At 37.6% G+C, this 20,821-nt stretch overlaps 1 protein-coding gene across 1 annotated transcript in view; it reads right to left on the reverse strand.

Moving 5' to 3' along the window:
• Window positions 1–20,821, reverse strand: part of para (paralytic) — a 947,817-nt gene that overhangs the window by 31,742 nt on the left and 895,254 nt on the right. Inside the window, exon 33 of the mRNA XM_067137715.2 lies at window positions 17,892–18,162. Coding sequence (XP_066993816.2) covers window positions 17,892–18,162 — 271 coding nt within the window. The remainder of the gene's footprint in view (window positions 1–17,891; window positions 18,163–20,821) is intronic.

Genomic DNA, 20,821 nt, shown 5'->3' on the forward strand with positions numbered 1-20,821 from the left:
TATTGCGATTTTGGTTGCCAAATTTACATATATTGCTCTTCTAGGATATATGCTAATCATGTGTTATGAAATGCAAAAGGTTTGAAATAATGAAGCGATTTCTATTACAGGAAAATACTTGTGATTACGTTACCGTGACTAGTGACATTAGTAATAAATAAAAAATTGTTCAAAAATTTAGGGAGGAATACTCGAAAGAATGGCCCTGTTTACTGCGTTCCTCAAAATCTCATTCACACGTGTTTCTTAGTGTGTGTAGCCGCGATTTTTCAGATGTGCATGATGAGGAAGAACAAGACAATTCCGTGGTAATATGAACTCCAAACTGTTAAAAGCATGTCACCAGTGTACGTTTACCAAACAGGAACAACAAGCTGCTAAGGGAGCAACTACAGCACTCAACAAAAGAAATGATCCTTCAACCTCCACTCAGATATCTACTGCAGATCACCTGTTTCTTTAGCAGGTTAGAATCGTACACTCTTTATATGCCAGTCATTGAATATGTTACATCTGGTTGAATTGTATGTTAATTGATTTTCAATTATATGTAAGCTAGTAAGATCTCGGGTGAAAAAAATCGACGGCCGCCGCTGCTGCCCCCCGCCCTCTAACGATTGCATTACAAATTGCCTTCCTCGAAAGTTGGCATCTCTGGGTACGTAGTGGTCAAACGAAACAGATCGCAGACATCAGACTCAAGAAGAATTGGCACAATCAGTGGGAGTGACACAGCAAGCCATTTCAGAACATCTCAAGACCATGGGCATGATTCAGAAAGAAGGAACTTGGCCCTGTATGAGTTGAAACCAAGTGACGTTAAATGGGGATGAAAAATGGGTTCATTACGGTAACCCTAAATGCAAAAAATCATGGGGATATCCCGGCCATACTTCAACGTCGACGGCAAAGCCGAATATTCACGGCTCCAAGATCATGCTCTGCATTTGGTGGGACCAGCTCGGCGTCGTGTACTATGAGGTGTTAAAACCTGATGAAACAATCACAGGGGCTTGTTATCGAACGCAATTAATGCGTTTGAGCAGAGCATTGAAAGACAAACGGCCGCAATACACCGAAATTGAAATTTACTATTAGTCTTATGGGACGCGTGTATGCTAATATTACCAGTAGCGATCGAGCTTACAGTGTGCGGTCAACATAACCCCATTCAAACTTAGTCGATGTGTGTCTGCATCATAAAGTTGTTCTCAATTGAGCATGGCAGTGTACGAGCCAAATTCTCGGCATTTGCGGGAGGTGTTACTGTTTTGTCTCAATATGAAGAAAACAGCTGCTGAGTCTCATCGAATGCTCTCACGTACGTATAGTGAGGATGCTATTCTTGCTAGGGGCTTTACGTCGCGCCGACACAGATAGGTCTTATGGCGACGATGGGATAGGAAAGACCTAGGAGTTGGAAGGAAGCGGCCGTGGCCTTAATTAAGGTACAGCCCCAGCATTTGCCTGGTGTGAAAATGGGAAACCACGGAAAACCATTTTCAGGGCTGCCGATAGTGGGATTCGAACCTACTATCTCCCGGATGCAAGCGAGGATGCTATTAGTGGAAGAACATGTCGAGAGTGGTTTCAACGCTTCAAGAATGGTGATTTTAACATCGAAGACCGGCATAGTGGTGGAGAGAGAAAGTTTTCGAAGATGCAGAATTGGAGACATTGCTGATGAAGACTCACGTCAAACTCAAGAAGAATTGGCACAATCAGTGGGAGTGACGCAGCAAGCCATTTCAGAACATCTCAAGACCATGGGCATGATTCAGAAAGAAGGAACTTGGTCCTGTATGAGTTGAAACCAAGAGACGTTGAACGGGGACGAAAAATGGGTTCATTACGGTAACCCTAAATGCAAAAAATCATGGGGATATCCCGGCCATACTTCAACGTCGACGGCAAAACCGAATATTTGGTGGGACCAGCTCGGCGTCGTGTACTATGAGGTGTTAAAACCTGGTGAAACAATCACAGGTGCTTGTTATTGAATGCAATTAATGCGTTTGAGCAGAGCATTGAAAGACAAACGGCCACAATACAGCGAGAGGCACGATAAAGTGATTTTGCAACATGACAACGCTCGACCCTAAGTTGCAAAAGAGGTCAAAACATACCTGGGAATGTTAAAACGGGATGTCCTACCCCACTCGCTGTATTCTACAGACATTGCTCCCTCTGATTATCACCTGTTTCGATCAATGGCACATGGCCTGGCTGACCGACACTTCCGATCTCATGAAGAAGTCACAAATTGGATCGATTCGTGGATCGCTTCAAGAGATGAACAATTTTTTCGACACGGAATTCGAACACTGCCCGAAAGATGGGAGAAAGTCATGGCCAGCGATGGACACTACTTTGAATGATACATGTGTAAGTAATCTGTTTCATTAAAGCCTCCAATGTTGGGGACAAAATGGCAGAAGCGAAGTTGTACACCTTGTACTTTTAGCATTTTGTTGAGAAATTTGTTCATACTGTATCTTTGTGTATTTTTGAAATTTACTATTAGTCTTACGGGACGTGTGTATGCCAATATCACGTGCATTTTTGAAATTTACTATTGGTCATGGTAGTGTATGTATGCTATTATTACCAGTAGCGATCGAGCTTACAGCGTGCGGGCCCACAGTAATACTACAGGGCCTCGCAGCAAATTTGATTTTATCGGAGTCATGCAGGATGCCATGCTTGCACTCGGCAAGGGAATAAGTAGTGTACCGATAATAGAGTAAAGGAAGTGCATCAGTAGCTGTAATATTGCATTAAAAGAAGGGACAGAAAATGATGTTTGTGTTCTGAATGGAATTTGTTGGCTTCTGCCACTATTGTTTGCTTCTATACATTACTACGCTTAAAGGTAAGTATTCGCAAGGTTTGCACCAATTAGTGCCCATTCAAATGAAAGACCAACAGTAGACATGTTGACACAAACTCTTTTTTTTAAACTGTAAGTACTAATTTTTCTTTCTTTTTCCTACATTAGTGTTGCCATGGCACAACAGCTGGCCCTGTTTATGAAATAAATCAATACAGAAAGTCTAAAATATATAAACTATGTTACCACAAAATGTAAGGGTGAAATAATCTTATTTTCTGGAGAAGAAGAAGAATAAGAAGAAGAATAAGAAAATAATACTGCAAGAAGCTAAAAGCATAGTGCCTTATCCATCCCTGAACTTTGGTGACTTGGTCAAAATCCCCAGATAAGCCAGGAGACACTGATCAGGCACCTAGAATTTGAGTTTATTAGGGACAGGGTGGTCCACTCCTTGAATCAGCAGTACGCAGTCGACCCATCCAAATGCTGACTCAAGATCACTATTTGGAGATATCACAAGATCTGGTGTTTTAACATTGCTACCCTGCAGGCGTGAATATAGGCCTACCATGGAAGCTTGAATTAACTGTCACTATACATCATACAATAACCTCTCTTTACTGTATGCTTCCTCATACAGATAACAACTGCCCTTTATAGCCATAAATATACTTTTTATATTGCTTTGTAATTGTATTAAAAATCATATGTCATAATATTTCAATTTGAATCATGGCGCATGAAAAGGGAACCCTTCAGTACCAAGAAAAGCCTTCCAGAAATATTTATCTTTTAGCATTTGTTTACTTTCTTAACAAAGACCTCTGTATTACCTATTGAACAACATTTGAGGAATTTGGAGCATTTTGTACCTTTGTATGATCATCTCACCTACAATCTCATGTAGTAAATAAAAAAAAAATGCAGGCATTCTTAAGCTTGGCAGTTAATACCATTTCACTCCTAGAAAAAAAGGTATACACATCATTCATGATTTAGATACAAAGTTCTAGATTTTAAGGAATATTATGTTGCTCAGTGCTATACCAGTTTTACTAATTTACCTGAAGAATAGATATCTATAAATCCAGCAAGCAAAATTTTCCATGCAATATGTTCATAAACAAACCATAACACAAATATTGCCGTATTTACGTGAATAATCCCTGCATATTTTTTTAAAAATATTGAGGCACGAAATTGGGGTGCGGGTTTTATTTGCATCAAGGCTGGCAATTTTTCGATGTTGGATGTACAGTTACGCTTTGTGTAACCGCAGATGGAAAAAAACTGCCCCCATATGTCATATTTAAACTGAAAACAATTCAGACCCTTTAATTTAAAACTGCATTTACATTTTGAAAAATTATTTTAGAGAGTAGTTTAAATTCAATATTTCTCCGTGTCACGATAGAATGTGTCTTCCGGAATGTGCAGGGGTAGCTTTCCACACTTTCTTTCAGTTTGGTGTGTCGACAGTGTGTTTCATAGTTGCTAAGTTCGAGTGAAATCGTTATTCATTTGGATTCAGCGTTTTAAGGAACGCCACAATATCACGTAACAGGCAGTGTGTGGAGAAGCGTGCCTCATAATTATAATCAATTTGTATGCACCAAACAATACTGCCATTGCCAATGAAACTGCCTTGTTTTTTTGTTTGTTTTTTTTTCCTAGCCAAAACGCACGTTTCTAAAGGAGATGGGATAACTGTACTATGTTGCAATTCAGACGGAAATAAAAGATTTCCTCCCCTCGTCATAAGAAAGCTCAATAAACCACGATATTTTAAAGGCGTTGGGTACTTTCCATGCAAGTACAAAGTATCTAAAAATGCAAACAGTACAGTAATCCAAAAAATAAAGCACTTGCACAAGGGAGCCAGCATAATTTGTCCTCATCTTTGAATCATGTTTCTTTTTTTCTTTCATTGCGTTAGGTTATTTTTGCCACTGAATTATCCAAGTGTGTTATTTGAATACCGTAAATGCACCTCGTTGGATACATTTTTGGTTTTTGTTTCCATGGCATTTAAAAGGTTTAAACAGTAAATCAATGTCAATTGCATGCAGTAACGGGTCTTGAATATTTTGTGACCTGGCAAGGGTTGGCATTTCTGAAGCATGAGTCGGCAGTTAATTTGAAATCACATACTTCAGAGTCAGATTTTTGCGTCCCAAAGAGTTCGAAATAACGAGGTTTTACTGTATCACAAAACTAACATCAGTGTTCGCCGCTGTGTCTGTTTCAAGTGTTTACATTTCATGAAAAGAATTATCCAACACCGGTCGTGTTAATCCGAGTAAAAAGAGACCGCATGTGAAAAGTGTTTTAGACGTGGAGTGTGATGAATTTGTAAGTAATTTAGGAGAGGATTCTAGTTACTCAAGAGAGAACGAATCTTCCAATCTACAAGGAATCGAGCCTATTTAAGTTCAGATTAATGAAATACATAAGTCTACTTGCTAATTTTCATGGCAGATATATTTTATAGTAATGATAATGTATTTTTATCATCTCAGATATGCTCGGGCAAAGCAGCTACATCTGTAAATTTACACGTTCATATTTCTGTAAAGACCACGTGGATCTCGCGGAGTGATATGAAATGTTTGTTTATGCCTACTTTACTCCTTCGATGGAAGGAATTGTTCATTTCATTTTTTTCAAAATGATCCTTCCTAAAATTAGGGTGTGGGGATTATTCAGCGGCGGGGATTATTCGCATAAATACGGTAGTTATAAATCATTCCTTATTTAGAATGCTGCATGTACAGTATTTGTGCATATTAAGACTAAGTATATCATATTTACATGTATATAGGCCACAATTTATTACTAAAAATAAGTAGGTAAAAATGGGGTGCGGCTCGTACTCGGAATTTTAAAATTAAATACAGTAAACACCCTCTAGTTTACAACACTTTACTAGTATAAAATATTAGTATCTACATACCTTACAACCTATCGCATCCAAATGTGATTAACATAGTTTAAGGTACTTATTCATCATCACTTGATACTTTATCACTGTCACTGACAGATGATGAGCCCCACACTGCGTCATCTTTGGTCCCATCCATTGCATTGGAAATTGATGTGGTTTTCAAGCTCTTGGCTACCATCTCTGCTCGGATTAATTTCCATGCATCCAGGATCCATTCCCACATTTGGGAAATTGAAGGCTTCTTGATTCGCCCGGTTGGAGTCATTTCCTTAGAATTGAACCTCCATTCACGGTAGGAATGCTGCAAATGTGCCCCAAAAGACTGGTTGATGGAGACATCTAGAGATTCCAGCATTTCTTTCATTCAAACAGGAATCACAACTATGTCACATCGCTGTTTTCTCATCATCTTTTTCACTTTTTCTGTCAAGTGACCACGGAAGCTGTCAATCACCAACATGGATGGTCGAAGTAACAGAGCACCAGGGCAATGAAATCACACTGTTTTAAGCCAGTACATATACAAATCTTCGTTCATCCACCACTTTTCCTGCACTCTCACTTGTATCCCTGGGGTAGCTTTTCTTTTAGCATTGCTTTTTGCTTAAAAACTGCAAAGGGGGTAGCATGTCCCCATCAGAAGTGATAAACAACATTACAGAAAAACACTGTTTTTCTGCCTCTGCAGTTCGAACTTGAATGTTTTCTTTTGCCTGCTTTGTTGACTGTAGTTTCTCTAGGCATTTCAAAAAATACAGGAGTTTCATAAGCATTTCCTATTGCTCTCTATTGCAGCCGCTGAGCCATTGATGTTCTTCTGTGAATCACTAACTCATGTCATGCCATAAAATGACTTGCCCAACCATAACTTGCTTTAAATTGACTTTCAAGAATTTCCATTCCTTCAGCAATTTTTTGTTCTTCAAACTGCAGCATTTCAACTGAAATAGGAAATCCATCTGTTTGTGTTTTATGTTCGTACTACATAACATCATTTTCCAATTCTGGATATAGTGCATTTTCCCCATGAAATGCCTGCCAATTTTGTGACTTTAATTAAAATCCAACGTCGTACGGTCTTTTCATCAACATCAAACTTCCTTCCTGCGTCTCTATTACCATTTTCTTTGATGTAACACACCACTTGTAATTTACATTTTGAAGTGTAACTTGCTCTGACATGACCCATATTCCTCAGTTTATAACAGTGAACTGCCATGCAAACAATGAATGCCACTAGGTACCGTACTTTCACCACCCTCACCCCTCAGCTAATGCTGTACCTGATACCGTCAGGCGAGCATTGAACTCTAAGGAACGTACAACATTGCCGCATTATGCAGAACAAAGCTGCGTACTTTGAGTTTACAATGGAATTCAGAGAAAAAAATCCCAATAAATGTCTCAAAATTCAGGTGTGGCTTATACACACAAGTGGCCTATACACACATAAATATGGTAGGTACTCAAGTTTTCATCTCACACAGGTTAACTGAAGTAAAAGTAAGAGACATATCTTTATTAAAAAGCTATTTAATACTTCTATATCTAAGAATCTACTGTGGAAAACTATATTCATGTGAAAAATTAAGGATATTTTATGTCAGTACATCACAACAGGCATAAAGAACAGTAGATTGCATCAATTAAGTTCATCTTTCTCTTTCTGAAACTAATACAGTTGCTATTAAGGATCTATGAATTTCTAAATTTTAATAATGTCTTTTTGTATTAGCTATTAATTAATTTCTGATTTCTTCCAATAGAGCCATGATTAACTATGATCTGATTCTCTGAAGTAACTGCAGGATTCCTCCCTCAGCTTCCATACAGTCTTGCACATTCCATTAAATGTTTCAACATTTTAGTTAAAATGAAAGCAAGCAAGTGAGCCCATAATGCTTTAGTTACATATTTTAATAAAAATATAATACGGTAATTTCTAATGGTAAGCCTATAACCAATATCCATGCCATTAAAAGAACATACATTTTTAGAATTTCAAATAACTCCATTTCCACTGCTCTTCTTTTGAATGGTATCCATCTACAATATAATGTAAAAAAATAAAATAACAGAAAATGGGCAGGATATTAATACACATTCTATCAACACTCTCCTGATTCTGTCTTTACAGTTTCCATTCATTTCTTTCCATACTGAGAACTGATCCAGTCTCTAATTTCCTCCAAAATAATCATCATTTCCTTTTAATGATATTTTTAGTTTCTCATTTACTGCCATCTCATTGAAAATGTTGAGCAGGGAGGTAAAAAGTACAAAATTCATTAATAAAGAAAAGCTTGCCTAGCAAGCAATGGGACTAGGATTTGAACCTGTATAGATCATGTGTTTTCATCTCTGTGTATTAGGCGATCTTCTGTCCCACTTCCTGTGATCATGGGAATTGGGCTACCAATGGAAGAAAAGAATTATACAACTTAAAGTATTAAAAAAAGAAAGAGATCACCTAAACTAAAAACCCAGCATCTGTTTCTTATCTGCCACCATGTTTTACCAGTCGAAAGCTAAAGTGGAGAGTAATCATACAGATAGATACCCAAGTGGAAATAGAGAGAATGAAATCAGAAAAATGGATGACTTTGACTTAGTGTTTTTTTTACTTTGGCTTCCTTGCATGCTAAGTAAATAGCTCTATATTTCATTTATTTATAATCACATGCTGTGATTATAAAACTTCGATCAAAGGAAACTACATGCTACAGCATACAAATTTTGTACAAGATTCAATTTTTTAATTAGGAACCAGAAAAATTAATTTACCACAGATGTCTCAGATTAGATAACCTGTAAAAGATATTTTACTGTACTACTTTTCAAGAATATCACAGTGCTGCATTTACTCAGGCATCCCCAATATATTTTCGTCTTGTAATGCATCCGATAATATTACAGTAGATATGTACTATACAAGGCAATATTATTATCAGCAGATGAAAAAGTTGAGCCTATTCATCTGATAAATGATTAAGTTGTACTGAAGAATTTGTGTTATTTTGACTAATTGTATCATATTATATATAGTGCGGCATTATATGGAAATGAAATATGGACAATAACTTCCTCAGAAAGAAAGAGAAAAGAAGGTTTTGAAATGTGGAGTTACAGAAGAATGCTGAAGGTGAGATGGGTAGATCGAATCACAAATGAAGAGATGCTAAATTGAGTTGATGAGAGGAGAATGATTTGGCAAAATTTGACAAGAAGAAGAGATGGAATGATACGGCACATCTTAAAATATCCAGGTCTTGTTCAGTTAGTTTTTGAGGGAAGTGTAGGCAGTAAAAATGGCAGGGGTAGACCGAGGTAAGAATATGACAAACAGATTACGAGTATCAATCAATCAATCAATTAGTCAGTTAATTAATCATCAATGATCTGCATTTAGGGCTGTTGTCTAGGTGGCAGATTTCCTATCAATGGTTTACCTAGCTTTTTCTTAAGCATTTTTAAGAACTTGGAAACTTATAGAAAATTTCCCTTGATAATTTATTCCAATCCTTTACTCCTCATATCCGCTTAATGTTTGCCACCCTTTCCCCTGTACATTGGAGCTACTATTACAACTCTCTGTTCATTCGGGATACCTCCTTGATGCAAAGTAATCAAGTAAGTATTTCAGATATGGCACTATATCCCAACCCATAGCCTTTAACATATCCCCAGAAATCTTATCAATCCCATCTGCTTTTCTAGTTTTCAACTTCTGTATCGTTTTATAAATGTCTTTAAGTAGGAAGCAGTAGTTATGTAGAAATGAAAAGGTTAGCACAGGATAGGGTGGCGTGGTGAGCTCCATCAAACCAGTCTATGGACTGATGTTCCAAACAACAACATATCATATAGAGGAAGTGCGAACTTGGATGGTTCCCAGATTCATTTTTATTGTCCTTATTTTATAGAGTTGAAATTACTTAAAATAGAAGTCATGAAATTTGATGGGGATGTTAAAAAACTGGTTGGAATTTTGGGGACAATTTTGGTGCATTCTTGAGGACTCTGAAATTGAGGACAAACATGAATTCTAATACTTGATTTGGTCCAGGAAGGTTGACAACTGCACTAGAGAATTAGTTACGAGTTCTCCCCCTCCAACTGCTGAAAATTACTCTAAGGCTATGGAATCCCTTCATGGTAGATTTGGAAGGGAGGATTTATTGACTGAATTCTATGTCAGGTAGCTGGTAAGTCTTAAAGTGAAAAGTGTTTCTCAAACGAGGGAGGAGACTCTACTTGCTAGTTTGTATGACAAGTTGGAAGCATAGCTGAGGGCTTTAGAGTCTATAGGTGTTACTCAAGATAAGTAAGGGTTAATGCTTTTACCACTAACAGAATCTTGCTTGACGGAGGAAGTGTTAGGTGTCTGGATGAGGATGGATGGATGAGTTGAGGGAGCTATTATTGCAAGGGGAATTTGACCTAAGAGGGTGGGAGCACACCATGTTGAATGACACCTATTTTGGGTTTGTTGTGGGACCCTGTGGCTGATATTTTATCATGTAAACAGTAAAGTTAAATAACTCTGATGTTCTCAGAAGGAGGACAGTTTTGTCGGTGGCTCAAAGAATTTTTTACCCAATTGGTTTTACCTGTCCGGTTCAATTGTGCCTAAGGTTTCACGATGGGAAAATTGGAGAGAGAAAATAAATTGAGATAGTCTGGTAAGTGAAGATGCCCAAATCAAATTCAATAAGTAGTTAAATAAATTGTCCTCTATTACTGAAATTAAAATGTCTAGAACATTTTCTAATTGTGAGGAAAGATCCTTGTGGAGTATGTATGTATTTTGAGATGCAAGTCAAGTGTCTTATGCAGCTGTTATTTTCTTCAGATATTTAATGGAAAAGAGTTTAAAGTGCAAATGGTCACAGAAAAATCTAGGGTAGAGCCACTCAAGAAAGGAATAAAACCGAGACTGGCGTTACTAGCTTGCACTATAGTATCAAGTCTCGCATTTTTGGTGAAGGAAAGCTTGAATTTGATGGACATCTTGGAGTACTACTGGAGTGACTCTTCTTCTGTTCTATGTTGGTTAAGAAGAGAGGAAGCTTGGGGAGTGTTTGTCACTAAAGAACACTAACTAACCCTAAGCATTGGTTTCATCTACCAGGTACAGACAACCCAGCTGATCTACTCTGAGTGGTTGATCTACATCACAGCTGGTCTCTTCTTATTGGTGGGAGGGACCCCACTAGGTTAAAATTGGAAGAAAAGAGTTGACCATCGTGTACTAAGTTAATGAAGAGGAGGTTGAAGAAGAAAGTAGAAAAGGCCTTGTTACCACGACTATGCTTATCTACCAGAAAAAGCAATATGTATAAGATTTTTTTCTCTGCATTCAAGAATCATAAGAATAGTTGCCTGGATGCTGCAGTTCATCAACAATGCCAGAAAGGACATAGTGGTGCAGAATGCCACTTCTGAAATGGATCGTTTTGAAATTTCAATGGTGAAGAAATGACTGTTGAATGTTGTTCAAGAAGAGAAATTTATGGAAAGGGATAACCAAAAAACATTGTGCCTTTTCAAAGACCAGATGAGCCTGGTCAGAATTAAAACAAAAATCAACTGAAAGGAAGAATATGATTTCCATGCACTGGTTTTAATTCCCATCAAATCACCCTTTGAAAATGAAAAATGAAAATCAAAGATCATCGTTTGAGAGCTTCTTATGCTGGTGTTCAGATTCTACTTGCCATACTAAGGGAGCAGTAATGGATACCAGAGAGAAGAAGAACCATTCACAAAGTCATAAGGAAGTGTATCCAGTGCAGAAGATTTGAAATGAAAAAATCAATTCCTGAAATATCAGCCTTTCCAGAAGATCGTGTGAGAGATGCAGGTGTGTTTGAGGTGGTAGTACTCGATCTTGTTGGACCACTATTTCTAAAGCCCACGGACAAGGCTAGGATTGTGATTTTTACGTGTGCAGTAGTTAGATCAGTCCATTACTAGTAATGACTTTGTCCACTACAGGGCTTTAGCTAGCTCTTAGGCATTTCATAACCTGGTGAAGCAGGCCTCATGTGATTTATATTAACAATGGGACAAACTTTTGCAGGGGCTAACAATTAGTTTGACAACATTAACTGGAAAAAATTATGTGTGGAAACATCAGTTACTAGAATCGAGTGGAAGTTTAGTTGTCCATCAGCTCATTGGTGGAGTGGATTCTGGGAGCGTATTGTGCAAAGGTCAAGAAATTATTACAGCTTGTCTTAGGCCAGGCTATCTTGACATACGAGGAACTGCTGACTATGATTACTGATTGTGAATTGGTGCTGAACTTCAGGCCCCTCTCCTGCATTTCAGAAAGCTGTGATGAAATGGTACTTCTGAACTCTGTCAATGTTTCTTCAGAACATTCCCATGATTGGCAATCCAAATTTAGACCCATTAGATCAGGTCAGTCTCTCCAGAAAGTCTCAGTACCTTCAACAGCTGAGGGATGAACTGAGGAGAACATGCTGACTGGAATGCATGTTTAGCCTTCTGCACTGTTCATCGGGCAAGGAGTCTGACCGGCAGTGGAAGGTAGGAGATGCGGACATCATTGGTAGTGATGACAAGAATCGACTGGCTCCTGGGGAGAGTGACAGCTATATTTCCAGGTAAACACAAAGTGATCAGGGTAGTTCGGGTGAAGACATCCGCAGAACTCATCCGTCCTATGAGTCATCTTTATCCATTGAAGGCTGAAGGTGGGGGTGAGGAGACAGCCTTACCCAGCAATGCAATTCTTGTGACAATTAGTCTTGGCATCTGCAACTTCACCAGAAGTGGAAGAAGAGTTAAAATATCTTCTCATCTCTGTTTATAAACATGTGATGGTGGTTGGCGTCAAAAGGTGGGAGGATGACACATTTATTCCATGAGGTTTTTTGTTTTGTTTTGTTGTTGTAGGCTTTGAAAATAAATAAAAATGGCAGACTATATGTTTGAAATTGTAGCTACTGTAATATAATGTTTCTTTCAAAGAAGTTGTAGGTGTTTTATTCAATGTACAGTAGAAGTCCGATATAGCAAGAATTCATAATGGTGAAAAATTTACTCGCTATAGCGAATTGTCGGTATATCAGATTTTTTTGTAAAAGTCAGGAAAACCCCCATATACATTAAAATCAGTATGAAATGGCAATCAGTTTGTTCAAAACTCACGTTTTCGCGGATAATATCCACACTACGGCTTACGTGTTTGTTGTTTTTCGAAATCTTACAGAACGTGAAAGTGTGTGTTCAATTTCATTCCGAAAAATATATATTACCGTATTTCTCCAAATCCAAGATGACCCCCATTTTTTCCTTCAAAAAAAATTAATCAGGCTTAAAAAGTGCTTTGTAAAATCATATGAATGTCTTCCTTATACAGTACGCATTTTTAAACTATTTGTAGACTCCAAACATTGGCTTTAGTTATGCCATATTTTTTGCGGCTGTACAATTAATAACCATTAACTTAAAACTGGCATCGTAATGTTGAAGGGAATTCGTTGAAAATTTGCCGGCAATACACGTTCCATGCGTCTCTACAATACGATGATCCATCAGGAAAATATTCTTGCTTACTATAAAACTGTTACTTTCACTCAGCGTCAGATAGAACTGGCTGCCGCTACACGCACGTCTTGCTTGCCAGATTCGGCCAACTATAGCGGCTAGCGATGGATAGATCTTAATCGCGGACTTTGAAAGTCAACGAACGAGTTTATTGCGCCACGGTATGGCAATTCCACCCTTGCATTTTTGTGCACATACCTCACAATTTCATCTTCGATGTTTTTAAAGTGTCCTTGTTGCGGGACACTGAATGCATTTTTTGTGCAGAACGCATTTTTAAGCTATCTGTCTAACGGTAATGCCGAATATTGGCTCTAGTTAGTCTATGCCGTATTTTCTTGTGGCTGCACAATTATTATACATTTCCTAGTGTTTCATAGCCATGAACTTAAAATGGCATCATAACATCGACAAGAACCCGTTGAAAATTTGCCGGCAATACCTGTTCCACGTATCTTTACAATACGGCGATCTATCACAAAAATATTCCTGCTATCTATAAAACTTAATTTTAGCAGACATGTTATAACTCTGTTACTGAGTAGCCGTGGCCTTTCTAAGAATTCGAAGGCTCGCACGTTTTGATGCCATTCTGCAGATCTGAGAAACGTTTTTGTAGAGGATAATAGAATGTCATTCTCTCTTCACTATTTCCCGAGATCCAGTGACGTTACACGTAGGCACTGTTCAACCGGTCGCCGCACCTAGCAATGATAAATAGGCGGTCGTTTATTGTCAACGAGTTTAGAGTGCGCGTAGGGGGAGCGGGGAAGGGGTGAAAAGAAACAGCATGGTTACTGTGGTAGTTGACAGTGGTGTTCATTACTATCAGGCCGCGAATGCAAAACGACCCTTGATTTTTCACATGAGATTCTGAGAAAGAAACGTCGTCTTGGATTCGGAGAAATACAATATCACTCCAAAGGCTTCTGTGGCAAACTTTTCAGTTTTCTTCTTCAAACGGCATCACCTAACCTAACCGTATATGTATAATTAAACCCTATTAGAAACGCATGTAGAGAAATGATAACCTTCTCGCTAAAAATTGACATGGGAATAGCTTTCCGAAATTTAACTTGACGAGAAAAAATATAAACTATCTTTGAAATCAGTGATATACCCTGCCATATCTTGAGGTGTATCACATTCTTACTTAATTCCAGTGTACGGTATACCATTAAGAGATCGTTTACTTCAGCCTTTATTTTTAACGAGTTAACAACTGCTATCGGCGACGTTATTTATGCATTTGTTACAAAAACGTGTTATCCTCTTTCATTTCGAATTTTCATTAGAGAATAGCAGTCGACGTGTATTATTAATTGACTCCAATATCGCCTTCGAATGTTGACGAGAGAGCTCGCAAATGCACATAACGAGAAAACTATACCGTACTGAAGATGATCGATCGCATTTTGTGGCAAAAGTTTTAGTTTTGTTATTCAAATAGTGTCACCTATCCTAACTTATCTGTACTGTATGTATGATGAGAACATACTTCAAGCACCAGTAGAGAATTTATTATAACTTTCTCGCTATAAATGTACATGATAATAGCCTTTCCATAATTTAACGGATGTGAGAAAATATAAACTAACCTTGTAATCAATGATGCACTCTGCCATATCTTGAGGTGTAGGCCTATCTCATTCTTACTTAATTGCGGTATTTTACATTATAATTAAGCGATCGTTTATTCAGCATTTATCTTTTCCGAGTTAAAAACGGTTATTGGGTAGGCTATTTACGCATTTATTATGAAAACATGTTCTCATCTTTCATTTTCCTTGCGGAAGAGCAGTTGACGGGTATTACTAATCGACTCCGACATTGCCTTCGAATGTCGACGAGAGAGCTCGCTGATGGGCATAGCAAGAAAACTATACGGTACCGAAGATGATCGATCACATGCAGTATAATGACTGGGTGCATAAATAATGGCAACGGAAAAATTCAAGCGCGCACAATCGCTCGTAATAACGGATGCGTCAGTGCTAGGGCTCTCGCTGTAACCGAAGGATAATACACAGTTTAATATACGAATTTTGAAGGGACGGACGACAGGTATCGTTTTAACGGGGTTCTCGTTATATGCCGTACTCGCTATAGTGGACTTCTACTGTATTTAACTGGTTATACTGGGTAGGCATAGGTCCCTGACCATAAGGAAACAATACATCCTAATGATGACAATGATGATAGTGATTGCACATACATAAATATCAATCATACATATTCAGGTATTACTGAGCTCTATGGATTTAACAGCAAGAGCTGCAAGAAGTGCTACATTTCAAATGTAGTCAATAACAGAGTAGATTGGGAATCTTCTGACATCAATAGTTAAAGTTCAATGAAGGGAGATAATAATACATACTAGTAACTTAAATGTTCAACCATTTTTCCAGCATTACTTATTTCGTGTCAATTATCAAAAAGGCATTTATGTTGACAATTGGGCTGCAGTGAGAATTGATGGTAGAATGAGTTCTTGGTTCAGGGTACTTACAGGGGTTAGACAAGGCTGTAATCTTTTACCTTTGTTGTTCATAGTTTACATGGTTCATCTGCTGAAACGTATAAAGTGGCAGGGAGGGATTCAGTTAGGTGGAAATGTAGTAAGCAGTCTGGCCTATGCTGACGACTTAGTCTCAATGGCAGATTGTGCCAAAAGCCTCCAGTCTAATATCTTGGAACTTGAAAATAGGTTCAATGAGTATGATATGAAAATTAGCCTTTTGAAGTCTAAATTGATGTCAGTTGGTAAGAAATTCAACAGAACTGAATGTCAGATTAGTGATACAAAACTGGAACAGGTAGATAATTTTAATTTCAAGTATTTAGGGTATGTGTTCTCCCAGGATGCTAATATAGTGAGATTGAATCAAAGTGTAGTAAAGCTAATGCAGTGAGTTCGCAGTTGCGATCAACAGTATTCTGTAAGAAGGAAGTCAGAAGTCTGTTTTCAGACCAACTTTGCTTTACGGAAGCAAAAGCTGGGTGGACTCAGGATATCTTATTCATAAGTTAGAAGTAACAGACATGAAAGTAGCGAGAATGATTGCTGGTACAAACAGGTGGAAACAATGGCAGGGGGGTAAGCAGAGTAGATTGCGAATCTTGTGACACCATTAGTTAAAGTTTGGTAAAAGGAGATAATAATACATACTAGTAACTTAAATGTTCAACCACTTTTCCAGCATTATTTATTTCATGTCAATTATTAAAATCAATCAAAGGCATTTATGTTGACAATTGGGTTGCAGAGAGGATGTGTGTTCTCCCAGGATGCTAATATAGTGAGATTGAACCAAAGAGCAGTAAAGATCGGTACTCGGAATGAGGAGATAAAGGCTAAGTTAGGAATTAACTCAATGGATGAAGCTGTACGCATAAACCGGCTTTGGTGGTGGGGTCATATAAGGCGAACGGAGGAAGATAGGTTACCTAGGAGAATAATGAACTCTGTTATGGTGGGTAAGAGAAGTAAAGGGAGACCAAGATGACAATGGTAAGACTCAGTTTCTAATGATTTAAAGATAAGAGGTATAGAACTACAGTAAATGAGGCCACGGCACTAGTTGCAGATTGAGGATTGTGGCGATGTTTAGTAAATTCAAAGAGGCTTGCAGACTGAATGCTGAAAGGCATATTGGTCTATGATGATGTATGTATGTATAATAATTAGATTTATTTATTATATAAATTCAGCTATACTGCAACAACACACATCTAATCAAGATATTACAGATGCATTTTTAAGTGAATTAGTTCTGCTGAGTAAGGGGCCTAAACATGAAGGCGCAGGATTCAAGAGTAATAAATTTCATAAGTGAAGCATAGTTAAGAAGGAAAAATTATACCCCTCCTTTAGCATTAGAGACACACAAACATTTTCATTTTTATGAATAGTATTAAATACCCAAAATATACATTATTACCAAATTATTACGTTTCATATTGATTAGAAAATTCAAGACATTGTGTGGAAATTACTTGTTTTTCAGGTCCCATTCAGTTACACTCTAAAGGTACTTACTGCTATTTTGAATATTATATCATGCCTTTGCTCTAGTCTAATAATCTCTTTTGTGGCTTGAAGTACCAGTAAAGCATAAGACATGCTTTCAACCCTAAAAGGTTTTCTGAATCATGCTCAATTTCATTAAAATGAGGAAAAATCTCTACAAGCTATGAAGTAATTTGTAAATGTCATAAATGGGATCATCATAATTAAATCCCAGGTATACATACAGGATTTCTCCCTCAGCCACAAACTCCACCTTCCCTACAGTAACAATCTGTGATATTGTGTTTTTGTATTCCTCAATAGACTGTTAATTAACTTATCAGAATACACAAAAATTTACTGTGTACAGGACATTAAATATTTTAAGAAATAAAATAATTATTTGTGTAAATGATTATGTAGAAGTCATTCTTGCCATTCTTGAGCGAGTTCCAAAAGGGATTATATTACAAATGAATGGGGAAGCCAGTGCCATTCATTTAATATCAATCTTTAATGGAACTTACCCAATATGGATAGGATGACAACTACGAAATCAAACAGGTTCCATGGTTCCTTGAAGTAATGATATCGCAGGGCAAAGATCTTCATAAGGCATTCAGAACTGAAGATCACGATGAAAATCATGTTTAGCCAGTCGAGGACATCACTGAAGGCTTGCGACTGCTGGTAATGGTCCAAAGTCATCGTCAACATGTTTAGACCAATAAATAACATAATGATCATATCGAACTTCTTATTGGTACAAATCTCAAATACTATGGCTTGAGGCTTCCACTGCAACAAAAGAAAGAGGAAACAAGTACAAATTACAATCATCCCATAAGTAGTACAGTATTTTGAAATTCAGTTAATTTATTACACAAATTCTATCTTTCCTTCCTTAACATAATGAAAAAAATATTAATCCTAAAGTCATTGTCAATGGATGAGAAGGAGAGCAAGGGGGACTGGACAGGAAAGATAAAAGAGAAGAGCCAGACAAAATTAAGCATCAAAGGCCAGACAGATGGAGCCCAATGGTGGATAATTCTTTTTTTTTTTCTCTTTTTACACAATCTTCTTTACGTCACACCAACAGAGATAGGTCTAAGAATTAATATTATTTGCTTTATGTCCCACTAACTACTTTTACAGTTTTCAGAGACACAGATAGATCTTACGGTGGGTGATTTGATAGGAAAGGGCTAGAAGGGGAAGGAAGCAACCATGGTCTTAATTATAGTACAGCCCCAGCATCTGCTTAGTGTGAAAATGGGGAACCATGGAAAAACATCTTCAGGGCTGCCGACAGTGGGTTTCGAACCCACTATTTTCCGAATGCAAGCTGATAGCTACATGATCAAAACCATACAGCCACATGCTTGGTGTTGCCAATCCTGGTACACCTTCAATAGAGGATGGGATAAAAGCCTTTTTCCCCAAATATTCATCCACAGTTTTCATATATGTTCATGCATAAACACATATACAGCTTTCACATCCTGAGCAAATGAGTACAACATGTGTAAGTGGTGGGAGTTGGGAACCATACTATTTGTATTTTATGTTTTGTATCTTCTCTGATATTGGATTGTCATTATTTCTGGGTTGTGCCTACAATGAATGCTTGTGTTTCTTTCAGTAAATCACAAATTACCCCCCCCCCCCCTCAAAAAAAAAAAAATAATAATAATAATTGTACCGGCTGGTACACCTCTACGCCACACATTTAAATTTTCCGCCTTAAAGTACTCCTCTACAGGAGAAACTCTGAACTTTAACAACTGTATCAACTCATAAGTTTCTCAGAAGATGCCACTACCGTAAATTTTGTGATTACGAAGTTGTCAAGACTGTGTGGATTTCAACTTGTTTTGTTTTCCATTGATCAAGAAGTGTGGACATTCTCTTATAGATGTCTCTACTAAAAAACTATGACCATGCACCCTGGTGCGAAGTGGAAGAACTTTATTTGAAGAAATTTTGCATTCATAAGTTTGTCCTTTACTAAATTTCTTTGATTTGTGGGTTGGCAATATAAATCTTTTCTTCACGCCAGTGAGCCAACCCAGAATTTCTTTAATTAATTTTTGACCAATCGTGTCTTTCTTCTTCGATTTGGATGTGTAATTGTAAGCTACCCAATACACGACTGTGGGTGTGTCTTAATTATTCTTGAAAGGTCTCGAATCTTCCCTAAGAGTATAAAATCTGCTGATTTTCCTGGCTCTCGGCCACTCGAACAACATCTAGCCTAGTGTATGGAAGTGTAGCAGGAGGCGGGAAGCACCTCTTTCATCCGGCAGCAGCTCTTCAACAAGGTAATGGCCACTTGCTAGCTCAGCAGTTTAAACCGCGGGGAAGGTCCAAAACTTTTATTATGTAACCTATCTTGAAAACATGTAATTTGTCGTCGCTTTTGTAAAACTTCACATATCTTTAACTGTAAATCGGGGATAGAAAGTGCTTTACCCTCTCGAGCTCCCCTTCATTTTTGCCTTGAGGTGACTAGGTTTTGGTAACTTTTCTTCCTTAATGTATTAAATTTTTCTTATACCAGTCACCTCCATAGTTTGGGAATAGCCCCTGGTTCATCGGCCTAGTGCCTCTTAGGTTTTAAAAGATTTCATGTAGGAGTGCAAGTACACGCCTCCATTCTACTTGGTGTTGCGGGCCATTAACTTAACCTATTATTTTTCTACTAAGGCCCATTAGGTTGGGTACAAGATACCCCTGTTTCTTTGTAAGTGTGCCTTGAGGGCAGTTAATAGTAAAGTCCGTTGTGGCCTTTGATAGGCTTGAAAAATTGAGAGTGGGTCAGCTCTTTCTTGTATTTGGATATGTGCCTCTAGGAGGCCTGATAGTGCTAGGTGGGAGCAAGTACTCCAGGTTATTAGGGGTTTTCTGCCCTTTGATAAATATGTGGTTGTGAGCTGAGAGCTCAGGAATGGTAAAAGTAGGGTTTGAAGCCCAGATCGTTCAAGTGTCTCTAAATCTTGGCTTTCCTGGTTTTGTACCTGATTTGTTAACTTCTTGTTATTTGTTGAATGTTCAAATTCTATGTCAAAATTGTTATGTTTTGCTAATTTCGAAAATCTAACCTTTAATGCAATTTTAATCAATATCTCAGCTTTGTAGTTAGACCCATTCCAGGCCGCACCTTCTTTCACCTCTGCATTCCACGGGTAACCCCATAATAATAATAATAATAATAATAATAATAATAATAATAATAATAATAATAATAATAATAATAATAATAATAATATTAATATTAATAATAATAATAATAATAATAATGATGATGATGATGATGATGATGATGATCATCATCATCATCATCATTTGGGTTTTATGTACTGTACCACTAATTACTTTTTATGTTTTTTGGAGACACCAAGGTGCCTGAATACTGTCCCACAGAAATTCTTTTAATGCTAGTAAATATACCCAC

The sequence above is a fragment of the Anabrus simplex genome, chromosome 1, assembly GCF_040414725.1.
Source record: "Anabrus simplex isolate iqAnaSimp1 chromosome 1, ASM4041472v1, whole genome shotgun sequence".
NCBI classification, from domain to species: Eukaryota; Metazoa; Arthropoda; class Insecta; order Orthoptera; family Tettigoniidae; genus Anabrus; species Anabrus simplex.